This window comes from Rhinopithecus roxellana, chromosome 5, assembly GCF_007565055.1.
Source record: "Rhinopithecus roxellana isolate Shanxi Qingling chromosome 5, ASM756505v1, whole genome shotgun sequence".
Classification (NCBI taxonomy): Eukaryota; Metazoa; Chordata; class Mammalia; order Primates; family Cercopithecidae; genus Rhinopithecus; species Rhinopithecus roxellana.
The window spans coordinates 150350688-150371797 of NC_044553.1; the positions used below are offsets into that span (position 1 = coordinate 150350688).

The window sequence follows — 21110 nt, forward strand, 5'->3', positions numbered from 1 at the left end:
AAGGCCTAAGATACTACTAAGTGGAACAGGAGAGTTCCCTGGCCCCCTCACAGTATGTGCAACAGGGGTGTGGCTCTCTGTTCATCTGCCCCAAGCTAAAACCCCTTATGGGAAGGGGAGCACGCAGACGGGCAGGTGCAGGAACCAGGGTGAGCAGTTTTGGGCCCCAGTCCCAAGACAGCATCTAGGGGTTGGTGTCTGTGACTTCCAAAGCCCAAGTAGGCACGTGTTACAGTGCACTCTTTCAGCCTTGCCATCTGTGGACAGCTTAAGCATTAACCAGCTTAGTGGACCCTCTCCCTTTTTGCAAGGGCAGAGGGCCAGTATGACAGCTTCCTGTATCCCGAGCTCTTGTCTAGCATCCTGGAAGAATCAGGTCACACATGGATTTGCAGGATGAATGCAGGGGTTTTATTGAGTGGTGGAGGTGGCTCTAAGTAGGATGGATGGGGAGCTGGGCAGGGGATAGAGTGGGAAGATGATCTTCCCCTGGAGTCTGGCCATTCAGCGGCCAATTTTTGGATCATCTCCAGCCGAATTCCTCCCAATGTTCTTTCTCTTCTCTCCTTCTTTGCTGTGCTGTTCTGCCATTCATGTCTGCTCATCTTCTTGTCTCCCCATCTGCTTCTGGAGCCTGGAGCCTGGGGTTCAGGGTTTATATGGGTACAGGATAGGGGATGTGGCAGGCCAAAAGGCAACTTTTTAGGGATGAAAACACGAATACCTGTCCTCATTTAGGGCCGCGGGTATTCAGGCTTGAGGGTGGGGCCTTTGCCAGGGAACCACCCTCTTCTACCCAGTATTTCTCTGTCTCCTGTCCATATCATAAGGATCTATGGAATGCCTACTAAGACTAGGGATCCAGGGCACAACTCCTGGTAGGCACCGTGTGGGTCCTTAACGAATACCTCACCAACAGGTAGGACGGGAGCATCCTCAGATGGATCTGTAGACTCCACCTCGGCTATCAGGGAGTGCACTTTTTTCCTGAAGCCTTGGGATGATTCCTGGGATGGGACATAAAGACAGCCATCCCAACCTGTCCTCCTGTGACTTGCAGTGTTGACTGTCTTGGCCCCTGCCCAGGGTTCTAAGATTTGAAGGATATCCAGAGGCCCTGACCAGGAAAAGAATAATGAATCCTACAATGAGCAGAAAAGACGTTGAGGGTAAGGCAGCTAAGGCTCCAGCCCCATCTGTCCACCTCTCTTTCTACGATTTATAACAATACATTCTCGACTCTGGCTATGTAGTCAAGTTTTCAAAAATCCTGATGGCCGGGCCCTACCTAAGCCCAATGACATCAGAGTATCTGGGGGCATGTCCCAGGGAATCAGTCTTTTCTCCAAAATTCTACTGGTTATCCTTCTATGCAGCCAGGATTGAGGGTCACTGGTTCAAAGTAACTTGAATACATTCCTGTTCTGCAGGAGCACTGAAAATTATGTACATAAGAGAAGAATTGTTAGTTGTTTTCTAATCAGATGAAACAGGACTCAGGGATATGCCTCCCCCTAACTTCCCCACCACCCCCATTTCTCTGCCCCACTGCCCCCTTCCCATCAACTTGCCAGAGTGACAGATAATGCCCTAGCTCCCTGGAGAGCTTTCTAAGCACATGATAAACAGGCTTAAAGAGAACTAGAACCCCAAATGCTGAATCATCTATGATGTCAAAATGAACCAAACACAAGCTCTCTTCAAATATTTAATCAGTTTGGAGACCTCTGCCTTCCAATCCAATTGGGTAAAAATTCTAAAGAAAGCAAGATTAAGGGGTCCTCAAAGAAAACATTGGGCTAAAATGGAGAGGAGACTGAGTTTGGGAAGACAGAACATAGCATGTGTCTGAAGGCCTTTTGAAGGAATTCTACAACATATTTTTTAAAAAATACTCAACATGAACAAGACAGGATTAAACCGTTATACAAATTTAAGGACAACTCAAACTTCTTTTATGTCTGAAAATACCAGACATGGTTTTGAAATACATTCTCAAACCCTTCGATCCTGCTGTGGTTTGTTTACATAGCCTTCTCAGTGTAGGCAAAAAGCAAACTAGCTACTCCCAGCGTTCCCCACCAGCTCCCGGGTCTTTGCGAAGCAGTAACAGCGAGAGAAGGAGTGAAAGAGGTGAAGAGGTGACAGCAAGCTGTTCACAGTCTTTGAACATAGACTCAGACCCCTGCAAACCTAATCTATTTTCTTTGAGAAACATGGAAATAAACTGAAGGCCTTGAAAATTCACCAACAATCTTACATCCGGGGAGCAATGATAATACTTTTTGATAACTGCATCATAGGAACTGGGGGTGGCATGTCCTTCAGGGTGACAGGTCTGCAATAGCACAGGTGAGAGTCAGGATGTCGGGGCTGACTCTTAGGGAAATGTTCAGCAGGAAACGCGTAACGTCTGTGTCGCTCTCATTCTCTGTTATTTCCTCTTCTCCTGTCCCTTGGTGCCCATGAGAGGCAGCGTCGGAGGCTCCAGCCCGAGGCTCAGAATGGGTACTGCGACACATATATCCGCAGTCGGATCACGGAGCTGCCTCTGAAGTTAATGACAGTGTTGACAGTGATCATTTCCAAGTCCAGCTGGATTTCCCGGGGCCCTTTGATGGGGCGTGTCATCACCAGGGTGGCACTGATGGGGCCCGTTTGCTGTGGACAGAACCGGGGGACACCAGTGAGAAAAGGCCTGCATGGTGCCCCTGCAGCCCCACCAGGGCACTCCCCTTGCCTCCGTCAGTCAAACTGGCACCCCCTCGGTGCCTCAACTGTGCCACGCTCTTTCCCTGGCTTTGCCCACTCTCCACCTGGCTCTTTTCTGTTAATCCTTCAGGTCTCATCTGAAAGGTCACTTCCTAAGAGGAGCCTTCTCTGATTCCCCAATCTAAGTCAGGTCCCCTGCGACCTCTGCCGCTGCAGCCTCTACTTTATACAGGATGGAAAGCATTTATGACTATGCATGATTGTCCACACTGTCTGCCTGATCCATGTCTGATATCTAGGCCCCCACTAGGCTATGAGTTCTGTAAGAACAGATACTGGGGTCAGGCTTTCCACCACCGAGTCCCCCTAGAACCCAGCATGGTGCCTTGAACACAGAGGTGTTCAGAAAATATATATTGAATGATGAATGAATCATTGATTGAACCTTCTACATGGCTTAGGGCTGTCACTTCACCTCTCTGGGGCTCATCTCTAAAATGAGGGTTTGGCATTGAGTACACACGGACACAAAGAAGGGAACAACAGGCACCACGGTCTGCTTCAGGGTGGGAGGCAGGAGGAGGGAGGGGATCGAAAAACTAACCACTGGGTACTGTACTTATTACCTGGATGACGACATAATACGTACACCAAACTCCTACAACACAGTCATTTACCTAGAGGACCACCATGCACATGTACCCTTGAAAGCAGAATAAAAGTTTTAAAAAACATGTTTGAGAAAAAATAAAATGAGGGTTTGGACCAGATCAGTAATTAAAAAAAAAAAAAAAAAAAAAAAAAAAAAAAAAAAAAAAGGCATCAAAAGCTACTGGAAATTTTTTTTAAAATTAACAATTCCAGGGGCCCATTCCAAGATTTTCTAGGTCAGTATATTTTTAGGTGATGCCTGGGCAAGGTAGAATTTAAGAGCTCCCCTCTAGACACCCTAGAGTCATCTCCAGCTTCACCATTCTGCAACCTGATCACTGTGGTCCTAATAATTTCATGGGAACTCTCTCCTCCACTGAGTCTTTTTCTAAAACTTTCAAGGAGGAAGGCAGAGAGGAATGACATCAGTTGAGCACTCATCATGTGTGAGGCACTCTTCTAACCATGTTTATGTACATCTGCTTATTTAGTCCTCATAAAATGGCTGGGCACCATGGCTCACAACTGTAATCCCAGCATTTGGGAGGCAGAGGTGGACGGATCACTTGAGGCCAGGAGTTCGAGACCAGCCTGGCCAATATGGTGAAACCCCATCTCTACTAAAAACAGAAAAATTAGTGGGGTGTGTTGGCAGGTGCCTGTAATCCCAGCTACTCGGGAGGCTGAGGCACAAGAATTGCTTGAACCTAGGGGGCGGAGGTTGCAGTGAGTAGAGATCACACCACTGCACTCCACCCTGGATGACAGAGCAAGACTCCAGCTGAAAAAAAAAGAAAATCTCATAAAATCCTGAAAGGCCTTGCCAAAGTGTGGTCCCTGGACCAGCAGCATGGGCATCACCAGGGAGCTTCTTATAAATGCAGAATCTCAGGCCCTGGCTAAGATCTACTGAGCCAGAATCTATAGCTTAACACAATCCCCAGGGCTTTGTATGCACATTAATTATTGAGAAGTGTTGATCTAAAAACACAGGACCCAGGTGGAGGGCCCAGCTGGCTGTCCTTTCTAAGTGCTGTATGGAAGGTATGACTCATTATTTCCTCGTTTTATGAGTAAGCAAACTGAGGTCTCATGAGGTTAAATAATTGCTTAGGGTTACCCAGCTAGTCTTGGCCAGAGCCAAGAGCTTCCATTCGGGTTTTTCTGACCCCAAGCCCCGGCTTTTTTCACTGCACAGGAGGTATTAGAAAAGGCTGATGTGTGTTTCACTTCTTCCTAGCACCAACCTAATGAGAGATGCTCGCGGTCAGTGCAAGAGACAGATATTGGCACTGGTAGAGGAAACAGCGAGAGGGAGAAAAGGGATGGGCTGGATAATCACTTCCCATACACTGCAGAGCTCAACCCTGTGTCCAGAAGCCGAAAGCAACAGTCTCTGCAAAATAAAGGAACCCAGCTGTTCTAAAGCTACACTAGATGTTTTATCTGTCTCCATAAAGGTAGGGTGCCCCATAAAGCTCTGAACATCCCCAAGAGCCACCACAGGTAAGACAAGGGTGGGGCTGGCAGACAGGTGCAGGCCAGGTGCTGGGACCTCCCCTATCCGTGAGGCTGACAGACAGCCACACAATTTCCTCTTGGCACTGGTTCCTCCTGTTCCCGTCAGCATCCACGTTATTGGCACCTCCTCACACAGAAGATCGCTTGGACTTCCTTGTCAGCCCTTACGAAACCTGAGCCCTGGGCCAGGACTTCAGAGGGTAAAGCCACACAAGGAAATGCCGGCAGCCTTTACATATACAAATATCTCACCAGCTTTCACTGCGTGAACAAAGACCAAGAGTTGAGAACCCTGAGCTGGGGGCAGCCCTCCGGAGGGATATCTGTGGAGCCCAAGGTCTGGAAGGGAGAAGGGGGCAAGTGCAAACTTCCAAGTTGTTCCTTTGGGCTCTCCTGGTAAATTCTCCTGAGTACAAAAGAATCCTAGACTCTCCCATTTGGAATCCTAGACTCTCCCATTTGGAAGTAACTGTAGAAGCTGGGGAGTCCAGCCTCCACCTGGGTCCACCCTACCCACAAGCACCTGGAAGAGCTCAAGTACCTGCCACAAGAGCTGAGGACAGCCACCTCCACATTCAGCTTTTAGGGCAGAGTCAGGGCATTAATGAAATAACCCCCCGAGAGCCCGTGGGCATTAGTAGCCTTGGTGGTGTGAAAAGATGAGGAGGAGGAGGGTGGTGGTGGTGGTAGTGATGGTGGTGGTGGTTATGATGCTAGGCATCTGGCTACAACCTTTCCTACACCTCTTAATTAATCCTCATAACCCTATGTTGTAAGTAGGTTAGGGATACTACATAAGGCCACAAAACTACTACATGGTACTAGACTTTATGGCTCCAAAAATCATGCTTCTAACCACTACATTCTCTGATAAGGTCTCTGTACCTCTCCATTTACTCACCATCCCATGGGTCTTGACTTGAAAATCACCACTTTGTGTTGTGTTTGCTAGGTTGTTTTCCCCCTCTCCGCTAAAGTGTGTGTGGGTTCCTCCAGGGCAGAGACCACATCCTGTTTGTTTCTCAGCGCTCAGTGCCTGACCTGAAGTCTCATATGCAGTGGTGCTGAATGCATGCTGGTGACGGAAGAATGCACACGAATGACTGAACGCCAGTGGACTTGACCATGCTGGGCATCGGCTGCCAACAGCCCACCAGCCATATGTCTTCCTGGCCCTGATCCCACATGCACTCAGGTTTGTTCCAATCAGCTCGTGGGATGGCATGGTCTGACCTGTGGCAAGCAGCCACGCTGTAGCAGGCCAGCTTCCATGGGCCCTGCCACTTGATCCACGTGTGTCATGGAGTAAGTGCACTTTGGCACAGTCTGAACCCCATGACCTTGCTCCTTCTTCTGGCCCTAATTATGACCCCCAAGCCACCTGACCAAAGCCAATCATCAGTCCTCTTTCTAGGGCTCAGTGAGAGACAGACAGCCAGTAAGGCTTATGAATGGGCTTGTGTGTGTGTACATGTACGCATGTGGGCATAAGTGTGTGCGTGTGTCCATGCGAGTGTGTGTGGTTTGCCTGCGGGGTGAGATGAAGCTCCTCCCATGTGCTTATAATCAAATCAATGAATCTCAAGGTGTGAGAGCCTGGAACGCCATCCAGCCTCACCTCCCACACAATGCTCTAGTCCCCTGGGTAGCATTCCCAAGCCCTCATGGCCCAGCAGCTCACAGCCTCCTTACAACAGTAGCAGCAACAGTAGCAGTTGCCACAACAGTATCTATACAATCGTAACTGCTGTTTATTGAATACTTTCTATTGTAACTGGATGTTAGACTTTTCTTGTGATCTCAATTTCTTCTGAGACCCCAAAGCTGGAAGAGCAGGTAAAACATACCTCCCCATTCTAAAAGAAAAGTGTAATAGCACAGATTTTTGGTGCCAGGCTGCTTAGGTTCAAATCCTGCCCCAGTGCTTATTAGTTGTGAGACTAGTTGGGCACGTTGCTTAGCTCTGTGCCTCAGTGCTCTTGTCTGTAAAATCTGGATAAAACCATCCTATATCATAGGATTCTTGTGAAGATTAAAGGGTTACTGTATAGAAAGCACTTAGAATAGTGTCTGGCACATACAGGCACTATACATGGCTTGCTGCTGATGCTGTGTGTGGAGTTATTGGGGTAATACAGGACTTACAAAGCTGTGATCCAAAGCCAGATGTTTCCCTCATTCCATCCCTCCTCCAGCCTACAAACACACTTTTTGTTTGTTTGTTTTTGTTTTTAGAGGCAGGGTCTTGCTCTGCCACCCAAGCTGGAGTGCAGTGGTACAATCATAGCTCACTGCAGCCTCAAACTCCTGGACTCAAGTTATCTTCTCGTCTCAGCCTCCAGGGTAGCTGTGGTTACAGGCCATGCCACCACACCTGGCTAATTTTTTAAATCTTTTTTTGTAGAGACAGGGTCTCACTATGTTGCCCAGGCTGGACTTGAACTCCTGGGATCCAGCGATCCTCCCACTTCAGCCTCCAGAGTAGCTGGGATTACAGGCATGAGCCCCTGTGCCCAACTCTACATATATTTTATTAAACACACTTACCAGCCTCCATCTCAATCAAGAGGGGTTTCAAAAAAAAAACTGTTCAGAAATGCAGGCCCCTGAAGTTCAAGGATGCAGTAAGTGGTACCAGTCTCTCTCCAGGAGAAGTCTGGAGGTGTGAGCCCTGAGCTGCCCACACACCATAGTGAGGAATGGGGAATGCAAGGAGCTGATGTTGACATCCTGAAAGGCCCTTGTGTAAGATCTGCTGCCAGGATGCAGTGACACCCTCCACCTCACTACCACCACGGAACATCTGTATGGGACGTAGCCCCAGAATTAGGGGCTGAGAGGTTTGGAGTAGCAAGTGACCAAGCACAGGCCTTACTGCCCATATCATGGACTGGTCAGTGTGAAGTCCTCAGGCAAATCTCCAAAAGACCCAAAAAAGCATACTGTGAAAGCAACAGCTTTGGGGTCTCTGCCCCTGAGGGAGCACCAATGCCTGGTTACAATGGCAACAATCAGGGAGGAGCCTCGCTCTCCCAACCTTACCCTTTCTACCACCTGCTCCTCCACCGCCAGCCCTGGAGGAGCCAGGGCCAGCACTACCATTACTGGGAGGGTAAGAAAAGGGCAGGGCAGAGGCCAACCACACCCCTTGCCTGCTCTGAACTAGGAGACAGTGAGAAACTTCACGGTGGGTAAGAGACAGAGAGGTTGAAGTTTCCATTTAAACTAGCACAGACTTTTGACGTGAGAGAATGAGGCAGTCCAATAGAAATGGAACATGCCTGTGAATCCTAGGGAATTGACCTGAGATGTAACCCAGGTGCTCACAGGTTTGATCCAATAGCGTGAGAAAAAGAAAGTCATTGACTGTTTCACCCCCACCACCAAACTCTGCTTCTTTGATAAAAACAGTATTCCAGACAGGGTGCTAAGTGGATGATCTCATCTAATCCTAAAGTAAACACTCATCTAGAGGTCCAGAGAGATTAGGTCACATCACACAATTGTTAAATTGTTAAACTGTAGAAGACATGGCTCCAGAGCCCACATTAGAATGACTGAGTGGCTTCCCGGGGAGGGTCCCACAGCTTTGGACAGCATGGACCCTTGGAAAGCCAGCCTTATCCAAACAATTTCTGTCTTCCTGCTTTGTGGTCCCTGACTTCATAGGGCCCAGTCCTTAATGAAAGCACATAAACTCCCATGGACCTGTCCTTTTCAATATGGCTCCCCACAGTGACCCTGGAGGATCACAGCAGCATCTGTTAGAAATACAGATTCCTGGGTGCAGTAAACTGAATAACAGCCCCCAAAGAGATGCAAGTCCTAATCCTTGGAACCTGTTCTGTTACAAGGAAAAGGGTTTTTGCAGATGTGATTAAGAATCTGGACAGAGAGATTATCTGGATTGTCTGAATGGGCCCTAAATCTACTCACAGGTGTCAATATAAGAAGGAGACAAAGGGAGATTTGATACACACAAAAGAGGAAGAGGAGGCAGCGTGACCACAGAGGCAGATATTGGAGTGATGCAGCCACAGTCAAGAAATGCTGGCAGCACCCAGAAGCTGGAAGAGACTTGGAACAGATTCTCCTCTAGAGCCTCCCAAGGGAACACAGCCCTGCTGACACCTGAATTTCAGCTCAGTGAAACTGATTTCAGACTCCTGACTTACAGAACTATGAGAGAATAAATTTCCTTTGCCTTAAGCCACCAAGTTTTTATTTTTATTGTTTTTTAGAGATGGGGTCTCCCTCTGTTGCCCAGATTGGAGTACAGTGGTGTGATCTCAGCTCACTGCACCTTCGACCTCCTGGGCTCAAGCAATCCTCCCATCTCAAACCACCTCCCTGCTACACCGCCCCAGGTAGCTGAGACTACAGGTGCCTGCCACTATGCCCGGCTAACTTTTTTTTGTAGAGACAGAGTTTTGCCATGTTGCCCAGGCTGGTCTTGAGCTCCTGAGCTCAGACATCTGTCCACCTTAGCCTCCCAAAGTGCTGGGATTACAGGCATGAGCCACCACGCCTAGCCTTATTATTATTTTTTAAAGTAAAGGCAGGGTCTCACTACATTGCCCAGGCTGGTGTCAAACTTCAGGCCTCAAATGATCTTCCCACCTTGGCCCTCCAAAGTGCTGGAGTTACAGGCGGGAACCACCACTAATGGCTAAGCCACCTAGCTTGTAGCAATTTGTTACAGCAGCGCCGGGAAACTGGGAAATTAATACAACTATGTCTCACTCATCATCTTCTGAAATTGATTCTCTGGAGAGGGAGCTCTGGAATCTGCTTTTTGGGAAGTGCCCAAATTCACACTGAAATGTGAAAAACATTGTTCTAAGCCAGTGGTCTCTATTTATTTAAGATGGAGTCTTGCTCTTGTTGCCCAGGCTGAAGTGCAATGGCAAGATTTCGGTTCACTGCAACCTCCGCCTCCTGAGTTCAAGCGATTCTCCTGCCTCAGCCTCTTGAGTACCTGGGATTACAGGTGTGTGCCACCATGTCCGGCTAATTTTTATATTTTTAGTAGAGACGGGGTTTTACCATGTTGGTCAGGCTGGTGTCAAACTCCTGACCTCAGGTGATCCACCTGCCTTGGCCTCCCAAACTGCTGGGATTACAGGCGTCAGCCACCGCGCCTGGCCAGCCAGTGGTCTCTAAAGAGGGGTGGTCGCTCCCAAGAGTTGCAGGATATGAAGCTCAATAATACAAATGACACAGTATTAGATGTATACAATTTACAAAAAAAAAAAAAAAGTAAACATATTGTAGCATGTCTGCTTTAAAACCTTTTGCTGATGTGGGTAAGTCAGTGTTGTCTAATCAAACTTCCTATGGCAATAGACATGTTCTGTATCTGGGATGTCTCATACAGTAGCCATGTGTGGTTTTGAACACCTGAAATGTGGCTAGTGCCCTGAAAAAACTGAATTTTTAATTGTATTTAATTCATTCAGTTTTAAAGAGCCACAGGGGCTACTGTGCTGGACCAGGCTGATAGAGCCCACGTCTAATAGAGCCCACGTCTGCGAGCCACACCTCTAACACATTCTCTGTAAAGTAAGTACCCTGAGGGCAAGGATTTGGGATGTTTTCTGCATTGCTGTATCCTTGGTTTCTAGAAGTGCATGGTAGGTTGTTTTTTTTGTTTGTTTGTTTTGTTTTGTTTTTTTTTGTTTTTGAGACAGTCTGGCTCTGTCACCCAGGCTGGAGTACAGTGGCATGATCTCAGCTCACTGCAACTTTTGCCTCCCAGGTTCAAGTGATTCTCCAGCCTCAGCCTCCCAAGTAGCTGGGATTACAGGCTTGCGCCACCATGCCTGGCTAATTTTTGCATTTTTAGTAGAGATGGGGTTTCACCATGTTGGCCAGGCTGGTCTCAAACTCCTGACCTCAGGTGATCCACCATCTCAGCCTCCCAAAGTGCTGGGATTACAGGCGTCAGCCACTGCACCTGGCCTGCATAGTAGGTACTTAAGAAATACTTGTCACATGGGTGGCTGGAAAAATGGAGAAGTGAATGCCTCTCCAACAGAATGTTAGGAGAAAAGAGGCCTGAGACTGAGTCTTGGCCTAACTTCCCATTTCACAGATGAGAATCCTGAGGCTCAGGAGGAGAAGTATCTTTTGTAAGACTACACAGAAAGTGGTGGAAACCAGGACCTTGAACCACACTCTCCACTCTTCTCTCTCAATGCCTGTTCCTCCTAGCTCCACTCTTACCTGCTTGCATACAGCATATTCCTAGGAGAGACAGCACAAGGCCACTGTTACAAATGGTGTCCCCACTCCCCACTCCCCACTCCCTCTTACCCGCATATAAAATTCTCTGCCCTCATTTCCAGATTTGATCTGGAAAATGTAATAGGCCCCAGGGTAGCGGGTCGTGGCTTGCATTTGGAAGATGTCAGCGGGAACGGAGCGTCCTGACACCACGTCCATGTCCCGGTACAAGATGGTAAAGGGCTGGTCTCTGCAGCCAGGGTTCTCAGCAGGACACATACAGCGGCTGTGGAAAGGGAAATCATGTGAGAACTCAAGAAATCCATTCCAGGTGCTGGTTGTGCCTACTTCCTCTCTTAAAACACTGAAAAAGAGGCCATCCCATTTTTAGCATCCAAATGCCATAACTGTAGAATGTCTCTGCTCCTGGCTTGAGTCTAAAAACTCTCCAGCATGTAGGTGAGCTCTGTTTCCTAGAGAATGGACTTTTCTCACCAATCAGACGTTCTGGCTACTAAATAGAATATAAACCTTAGATTTCTGGTTTTCAGAATGTTAGAACATTCTCCAAGATACTTTATGTTTGCCATGTAGGCCAAATATGCCTCTCCAGCCTGGGCGGCAGAGAAAGACCCTATCTCAAAAAACAAAACAAAAAGAAAAAAAAAAGGAAGAAAGAATTTTTTAAAGTAAGAAATTGGATTAACAGGTCTTGGGGATCCTTGTACATTCTCTATTGCACTCAGCCCAGTCTGCATGGAATGGAATTGAATAGAATATAATCAAATCTTGTCATTCGATAATTGATAAACAAGAGTTAGAACTATGTACAAGATAAGACATTGGACATTTTGGAAATTCAATAAATAATAAGATCCTGACTTCAGATAGTTTGCTTTCTAATAGGAGAAATAAATCAGACACAAATATCTCTAATACGAAGCAACTATTAACAGAGTGCCCTAATATAAAATCACTGACTTTTACTACCAAAGAATGCCTGTTATAGACACCCCTTGATTCACCCCTAATACCCCCTTCCTCTGTCTCTGACCCCGCCCTGAGACTCCACAATAGGGTTCACAATAGGATGAAGATGTGTGTTGATACGTGCGGTGGTGGCCAACGCTAGGAGTCAGCCTTACTGTGTTTCTGCCGCTTTCTAACTTCCAATCTATCCGCAAAACCTGTCGGTTCTACTTCCAAAAGAGAGTCCACATCCAACCATCTCCAGTGCCTTCAAGGCACTCTTGCCTTCTAGCCCTTGCACATGCTGTTCCTTCTGATCTTCCACTCTCTATTTAGTTAAAGTCAACTCATTTTCCCATTCCAGCCCAAATGTCATTTCTTCGGAGATGCCTTTGGACTCCTCCATCTAAACCATCCAGCCTACTCTTCCTTTTTATAAATTTCCATTCATTCTAAGCAGAGTATGGTGTCTCATGCCTATAATCCCAGCACTTTGAAAGGCTGAGGCAGGAGGATGACTTGAGTCCAGGAGTTCAAGACCTCTGGCTTTACCAAATACATATATTTGGTAAATATATATATATATAAATATATATAAAATATATAAAAATATAAAAAATATATAAAAAACATATATATAATATATAAAAATATAAAACATATATATAAAAATATAAAACATATATACGATATATAAAACATATATCGTATATGATATATGCCAGGTGCACTGGCACACACCCATACTCCTAGCTACTTAAAAGGCTGAGGCAGGACGATTGTTTGAGCCCAAAAGGTTGAGGCTTCAATGAGCTGTGATTGCACCACTGCACTCCAGCCTGGGTGGCAGAGCAAGTTTCATTTTTTTAAGGCTGCATCAAAACAGCCATGTCAAAATGTCTCTAGTGCCTAAATGGCCACAACAAAGTATCATGTGTGGCATAGAAAAATCATTGTTTTCTAAAAGAAGTTTGGAGGAGGGAGTGATGGCTCCCAGCTGAAGAGGACCACACAAACAGCTGGGAGAGGTGGCATCTGAGCTGAAATCTGAAAGATGGGGCAGCTCTGGCTATGTGGAGAGGAAAGGAATGCCTTCCATATGGCCGGAAGTATGTGCACACAAGCAGGGAGGTTGGCCATTCCTAGGCACGGGTAAAGGCATGAGCAAGTCCTGTTCAGACTGGCGGGAGCACAGGACACCTGAACTGGACAAGGAGCTGGCAGGGGCTGCCGGAGTCCGACTGGACTGGAGCCTGGAGCAAGGGAGTCATGGAGCATTGTCAGCGTCATGCCAGAGACTCCACCAGTAACTCCAGCTCAGTGCTGCGAGCTGAAACGGGTCAGCCTCCAGCCACAGACAGGGGCGGCCTGGAAAAACCCAGAGAGAACCAGGAATGGAAGCTGGGAAGAGCAGCCTGGAGCTCTGCTCTGCCACAAACAGCCCTTACATCGGGGGTCAAAGAGCCCTGTTCTAAAGGGTTGCTTAGAAGCACAGCTCTTAGCAACAAGTGAAGACGTCTCTAATGGACCCACCTGTCCCGGCATCATCCTCTCTTTTGGAAGCCACGCATTCCTCTCTTAGAGGCTGTATTCTGAGAGGGCAGGATGGGTGTGTCTGATTCATCCTTTCATCTCCCATGCAGGAGTTTGGTGTTGCTCAAGGGAAGTCAATGTGTGAACATTTGGAAGATAGGAGGCCAAGGAGGAACTAAGACGGTTTAAAAAAGGGATAAGGCCAGGCGTGGTGGCTCAAGCCTGTAATCCCAGCACTTTGGGAGGCCGAGACGGGCGGATCACGAGGTCAGGAGATCGAGACCATCCTGGCTAACACGGTGAAACCCCGTCTCTACTAAAAAATACAAAAAACTAGCTGGGCGAGATGGCGGGCACCTGTAGTCCCAGCTACTCGGGAGGCTGAGGCAGGAGAATGGCGTGAACCCGGGAGGCGGAGCTTGCAGTGAGCTGAGATCCGGCCACTGCACTCCAGCCTGGGCGATAGAGCAAGACTGCGTCTAAAAAAAAAAAAAAAAAAAAAAGGGGGGATAAAAGAGAAGGAAAAGGAACTCCTAGTATGCCAGGAACAGAAAGCCACTGTCCTACTGCATTCACCTTTTGGAAGTTGTCTTCACTTTAATTCTATCCTCAACTCTAATATTTGCCATCTGGTGATTTAGTAAAATGTTGACCAAGATGATGTCAGAAACTTGATTAGCACCAACTAGAGAACTATCCAGCACCTCAATACTCAACTCTCCAGCACCTCAATACTCAACTCTCCAGCACCTCAATACTCAACTCTCCAGCACTTCAATACTCACAGAGCAGTCCAGGGAGATTGGAAGCATTCATTTCACCTGGGAGCTTGCCAGAAAGGCAGAATCTTGGGCCCCACCCCAAACCCACGGAATCACACTCTAACGAGATCACCAGGTAAGTCCTATGCATGTTACATTTAGGAGCCAACCTCTAAAAGACCCCATGTTTCCAGAACAAAAAGTCATTAGAGGGAAGAGGAGATTCTAGAACCCTGACTCAACTCTCAGCTTGGTTAGCTTTCTAGAGAACCTTTGCATAGCTCTGGCATGAGTGAGGTAGTAATAGAGAACACTGTGTGTGTGTGTGTGTGTGTGTGTGTGTGTGTGTTGAGACAGGGTCTCATTCTGTCACCCAGACTGGACTGCAGTGGCACAATCTCAGCTCATTGTAACCTCCTCCTCCCAGATTCAAGCGATTCTCATGCCTCAGCCTCCTGAGTAGCTGGGACTATAGGCGTGGCATGCCCAGCTAATTTTTTTGTATTTTTAGTAGAGACAGGGTTTCACCATGTTGGCCAGGCCGCTCTCGAACTCTTGAACTCAGGCAATCCACCCACCTCAGCCTCCCAAAGTGCTGCAATTACAGGCATGAGCCACCACACCCAGCCTTGTATGTGTTTCTTACTGTGTGTTGTGGTCAAACATTTTGAAAAATAGTTGTTTCTTGTATGTAGGGATGTGTTTTAGGTCCTATAACTTGTAATGGAATGTTCTGCAAACTTTTTGACAACCCACAGTAACACATTTTGCACTGCAAACCAGTAGCACACAAAACTAAAAGAGAAGTTGTAGAAAACAATATTGACTCTTGCTATGTGCAACGTACTCTGATATTTTCTATTGCGGTCTGTTTTATCTATTCTACTCTGTTCTATTCTATACATACACACACACACACACACACACACACACGAGCACATGACATAGGTAGTGGGCCAGGTCCCCTGACTTCCTGGCTGGTACACTCTCTTTCACACCACACCGCCAACCTTCTGAGCCAGGCCCTCGTCAGGTTTCTATTCCCCAAGGGGACACCATGACTTACTTATCACTGATCCTCAGATAAGGTTCCTCACAGCGGATGGGGTCAATGCATTTGAAGCCCCCTTGTAAATTGTAGCAAGTCTGCTGCAGGTTGCACGTGTGGTTTCTGTGCTCACATTCATTGATGTCTGAAATGCAGGGTAGACAAGAAGCAGAGGCAGAGCATTATTGACCAGGCCAGATGTGTGGGGGTGGGGTAGGCTGGGTCTTACTACAGAGCTGTACTACCCAATATGGCAGCCACAGGCCATATGTGGCTACTGAGTACTCGGAATGTGGCTGATCCAAACTGAGATGTGCTGTAAGTGGAAAGTACACACCAGATTTTGATGACTTAGGATCAAAAAGTAATGTGAGCCAGGCACAGTGGCTCATGTCTGTAATCCCAGCACATTGGGAGGCTGAGGCAGGAGGATCACTTGAAGCCAGGAGGTCAAGACCAGCCTGGGTAACAAAGCAAGGCCCTGTCTCTTAATTTAAATATATATATATATATATATATGTATAATTTTAAAAAGAATGTAAAACATCTCATCAATTTTTATATTGAATACATGCTGGAATAATATTTTGGATATACTGCATTAAAGAAAATATAGTAGTAAAAACAGGAGTTCGAGATCAGCCTGGTCAACATGGTAAAACACCGTCACTACTAAAAATACAAAAATTAGCCCGGCATGGTGGCATGCGCTTGTAGTCCCAGCTACTTGGGAGGCTAAGGCAGGAGAATCACTTCAACCCGGGAGGCAGAAGCTGCAGTGAGCCAAGTGCAGTGAGAACCACTGCACTCCAGCCTGAGCCACAGAATGAGACTCTGTCTCAAAAAGAAAAAGAAAAAGAAAAAGAAAAAAGGAAAAGAAAAGGGAATATAGTAGTAAAAGTAATTTTACCCATTTGCTTTTCCTGTTTCAATGTGGCTACTAGAAAATGTAAAATTACATAGATGGCTCACATCTGTAGCTCACATGATACTTCTGTCGCCTGGCACCACTATGGAGAATTCCTGCTTGGCGATGGGATAAGGCAGGTTCAAGGAGGCTGAGAATGGGTCAGTCGCTTCCGCAATGACCCCTCAGTGCGTAGAGCATGGGGCTGGAAGCCAGGCCAAGCAGGCAAACAGAAGAAGACCCACCCCTTTTACAGTCTGGGGTCCCAACCCTTCCAGGAACAGAGCAGTCAGGTGCATGAGGTCTCCCTGGCGACCATGCTCTAGGAGAGATCACTTGGAGAAAGGCTGACCAAACTGCCCTCTAGGCCACATAAGAAAGCCTGGGCTCTGGCCAGGCCGTAAAAGTCCTGCTTAGCTCTGGAGCAGTTCTCAGAGGAGCCTCAGAGATCTGCCTGGGGAGGCAGAAAGCCACGCTTAGAGGCTGCAGTCTGCATCTGCAGAGTTCATTACAGAAGTTTAAGTGACCAATATCCTGGCCAAAGGACAGGTTACAGGGAGGGAAGACACCAGGCCAGGCATCCTGCCCAGAGCTGCCACTATGAGAGCCATCAGCACCCACTCACACCGCCACCCCTGCCACCTTCCCAAAGCTGCACACGATTCCCCAGGTGAGGACCTCCAGATGACCCCCTGAAGCAGCTCCACCTCACACACACACCCCAGCCAGGCCCCTCCGGACAGCCTTACCCTGGCAGCTTCGGTTGTCATCCAGCAGGATGTAGCCTGGAGGGCAGGAGCAGAAGTACGTGCCAGGCTGGTTCACACACTCATGTTGGCAGAGGAACTCAGAGAAGCTGCATTCGTCCATATCTGGGGTGACAAGTTACACCTGCTGTTTATAATCCCAGTCTACGTGGGGATGGGAGCTTAGTGGTCATCTACTCCAACTCCCATACTGTCTTGATACATATGATGGCTTTACTGAAAAGAAGCTGTCAATTCACTTCCTGAGCACTTCTAGCAATGGGGAGCTCACTACCTACTGAGGATACCCATTGATATTTGGACAGCTCTAATTGTCAGAAAATTCTTCCCTGCATGGAGCTGAAATCCACCTCTATCGAGCTTCCAACATCTACCTCTCACTCGGCTGCACCTTCCATTCACTATAAACTTATTTCACCAGGTAGGGAAATCCGCCCTCCACCTCTGACCTGCCCAAGGGGCTGAGATGTCTTTGCCCACTGGGGTTTTCTGGGGGTTTCCCCAAGACCCAAAAAAACATTCCCTGGCCCTAGAGGGTCCTCCGAAGGGGCAGCTTTCGCAGTGCCAACTCCCCTCCAATCAGCCCTTTCTCCAACTTCAGGAACAACATTGTTCCTAAAGTCATAATTAAGGGATATATCCAAAAGGCCAGGATTTTAATTATATTAAAACTTCACTGTGGAAAACAAACAAACAAAAAACTGCCTGAAAGAGAAAACTCTGGAGTGGTGAGGGATGGGCAGGGATATTATTTTTCTCTTTGTGGCCCGCCTACCTTGGCTCCTCCCTGGGACAAGGGAAGCAGCAGCTTCCAGCCAGCCTGACATGGAGGGGGAGCCCCTGTCCGTGTGATTTACAACTCATCCGCATGGGCTATGGCGGTTGATGCAGAAGCAGACGTTCCAGAAAAGCCAACTCTTCATCACACACAGAGTTTGGCAACAGAGCCCCTGTTTGAACCTCATTCGATAAGCATGCCAAAGAAAACATGTTTTTCTTACATTTGTTGTTTCCCGAAAACTTGCTTTCCCTAGTTTCCCCATGTGACATGTCCTCGGATTACTCTCTCACTCACAGACCACTGGTGGCTGGAGTCACCCAGAGAGGGTGTCAATGCAAAAGAAGCTGTCTCTCTGCCATCAGATAATTCCGGGTGTTACATGCCTCACGCCTCTCACATCCCAGAAGGAGAAACTCCTTCCTGTCTCTCTCAGGGGTCCTCAGGTGATGGGTTATCAGCCAGCAGAATTAGGATGCTGATTTGAAGTCAAGTGTGCTCAGGTAATATCTGCTTCGGTCGTGCCTCCCCACCTCCCCCAGAAGCCTTATAGAGCCCCAGGTCTCTGACTCCAGCCCATCATAATTGAGAGTGTCCTATTTTATGTCTAAGTTTGTAGATTCCATTCATACTTTCAGTAGAGTAGTAGTGACGTTTGTCAATCCCTGAGGCTCCCTACATGCCAAGCACTGGGTTAAATGCTTTACATGCCTCCTCTTATTTAATTCTCACCTCAACCCCATGAAGGAGGTGCTATTACTCTCCATATTTTACAGAAGAAAAACTGAGGCTTACACAGGTTAGCTGACTTGTCCAAGTTCACAGATAACAAATAAGGAGGAAAGCTGGGACTTGAACCCAGCCTCTAGATCTTACACTTGGAAACACGACGCTGTAATGTCTCCCTGAGTAACTGTGCTGAGGGATCAGTGGAGCTGGGGAGCCCTGAGGTTGGGGCAATCGCCCAAGAAGGGTTAGCTCCAGGGCAGATGGAGAGCGTAGCACCCACTCCCAACTCCCACTGGGCAGGGAGGGGCTCTAACAGACCCTACTCGGTTTATCTTTGGGTCTGCAATTCCCAGACTTTGCTTAGGGCTGTGGCTCCACCCTCCAGGGTAAAGCTGAAATACAAGGTCAGTTTCTGGCAGGGAGCATGTATTAGGCCACTTTCACTCCTCCACATGAGAACCCACCATGGTTTCCAGGAACAGCTCAGCTTAGCAAATCCCTGAGAGACAAGGCTAGGAGGGGTCTGGGGCTACACGGAGGGGCCACCCAGCTGTGATAACACAGTGAGGGTAACAGTGCCTGTGGGAAATGGAGAAGTGCAGAAAGGGGTTAAGTAGGAAGACGCAGAAACAGACTCTCCATCACCCTGTTATCCTGGGCCAGTCTGCTCTAGAAAGCCTACATATCCCGGGGTCACATTAAGTCTTCAGGAGGGTGTGCATCATGGAGAACATGGAGGACAAGTTGGCCATTTGGGGCAAAATGAGTCAACTGAAAATCTTTGCCAAATTGACATGGATGTAAGCTTCTCAAGAAGCCAAAAGTCTCTTACACCTACACTTAGGGAAGATAAATTAACATGTAATGACTAAAACTCCACTGTGTCCAAAAAAAACCTCCTTGAAAGAGAAAAGTCCAGAGTGGTGTGGGGTGGGCAGGAATATTTGTCTCTCCATGGCCCGCCTACCTTGGATCCTCCCTGGGACATAGGAAGCAGCAGCTTCCAGCCAGCCTGGAACCAGCCTGGAGCTGGGCCACCCTCTGGACTGTGCCAACTTATTTAATTTTTGACCACTCTCTGAGGGTAGTTGGTTGGTTGGTTGGTTGGTTGGTTGACTGGTTGATTTTTTTTAACAAAGGATGAAACTGAGACTCAGGGAGTGACCTGCTCGAGAAAAATAGTACATGGTAGAGCTAGAATTTGAACTCAGCTCCTCCAGGGTCACTCTACCATACAGCCTATGCAGTGGGGCAATAAACATCTGTGGATTAACAGAGCATTCTGGAGAAACAAATCATCTCACCACATAATGTTAGATTTTCCACACTTCTTAGTTCCTTGGCCCCAATTCCCCAAGGAATGCCATGGAGGGAACTGAAATCTAGGAAGAAAGTGGCTTTTCACGCCTGAGGGTATTTTATTTCTGTTTCTGGGCCTTGTATTTAATCAGCCCAAGGCTCTCTGTAACTGCCTGCTTGTGGCTCTGACTGTCCTGGCCCTAGGGAGAGGTGTTCATTTGTTTCATGGGACTCTGTCCCCAGAACACTTCAGGCGTCAGCGAGACTATCACACAAGTTCCATTCATGACCTGGGTCAGTTCCTGTTACAATAAAACCCGGATTAGGAAACTTTCCATTCTGCAGGACAAAAAGATTTTTCACGTCCTAGTGTATGGCCCACTTATTTTGAAAAGCACAGTGAAGCATTATTAATTTAGACTTTGCTAATTCATAACTGCTGATGACACCAGAAGTGGCTGAAATGGAGTGTACTTTAATCCAGCCTTTACAAAACAAGGCAAGAAAGGGAAAGAGAGAGAAAGAAAGAAAAGGAGATGTGTGTGGCTCTATATGGGATGCTACAGAGATAAATATGAGTAAGAGGTGGTCCCTATTCTCAAGGAGTTTGCAATCCAGTAATATTTTTCTAACTAAGAAAAAAAAATTGAACTTTCTAGGGGGAAAAAAGAGGAAGTTAATAAGAAAATTATAATAGAGTCCATAAACTAGCGTGGGCAGAAAATCATATTTCCTTGGGCTTGGAAGGAATTTATAAAAGGTCAACTAACCCATCACTTCTATGTTCTCACAACAAATTATTATGATTTCATTCATTCAACATTCAATCATTTATGTGTTGATTCCAGAACTATGTTTTTTTTTTTTTTTTTTGCATGTTCCCTGGCTGCCAGGCCTGGAGTGAGGCACTGATGATTTCAGAAGTTCACAGAGCATGTGTGCTTCCATACCTGATCTCATTCATTCAGTGTTCCCCCCAACCCTGCCCGATAAGATATGCTATTATTCCTGGGTCACTGTCCTCTGTAAGTACTTTCTGTGATATCGCCAAGACTTGAGGCGGTGCTGGGTGAGGACAGACAGCTCTCAAACCAACATGCCAAATCAGGTGACTCCTCTCCCTCGTCAACCCTACCTCTGTCCTAGAAGGTAGCCCCATTGATTTTTGCATCAAGGGTCAGATGACAAGGAAGATGAGACTCCACATCAC

At 47.2% G+C, this 21110-nt stretch overlaps 1 protein-coding gene across 2 annotated transcripts in view; it reads right to left on the reverse strand.

The window, feature by feature from the left end:
• Positions 1–1695: 1695 nt before the first annotated feature.
• The window catches only part of FBLN5 (fibulin 5), a 79714-nt gene continuing 60299 nt past the window's right edge, over positions 1696–21110 (reverse strand). The window contains exons 8-11 of one of the 2 annotated variants that reach the window (XM_010357487.2): positions 17077–17199; positions 15439–15565; positions 11200–11395; positions 1696–2661 (exon numbers count right to left, since the gene is read on the reverse strand). In XM_010357487.2, the coding sequence (XP_010355789.1) occupies positions 2500–2661; positions 11200–11395; positions 15439–15565; positions 17077–17199 (608 nt within the window). In that variant the 3' untranslated portion in view covers positions 1696–2499. The remainder of the gene's footprint in view (positions 2662–11199; positions 11396–15438; positions 15566–17076; positions 17200–21110) is intronic. The other variant, XM_010357488.2, reaches the window with a different exon arrangement.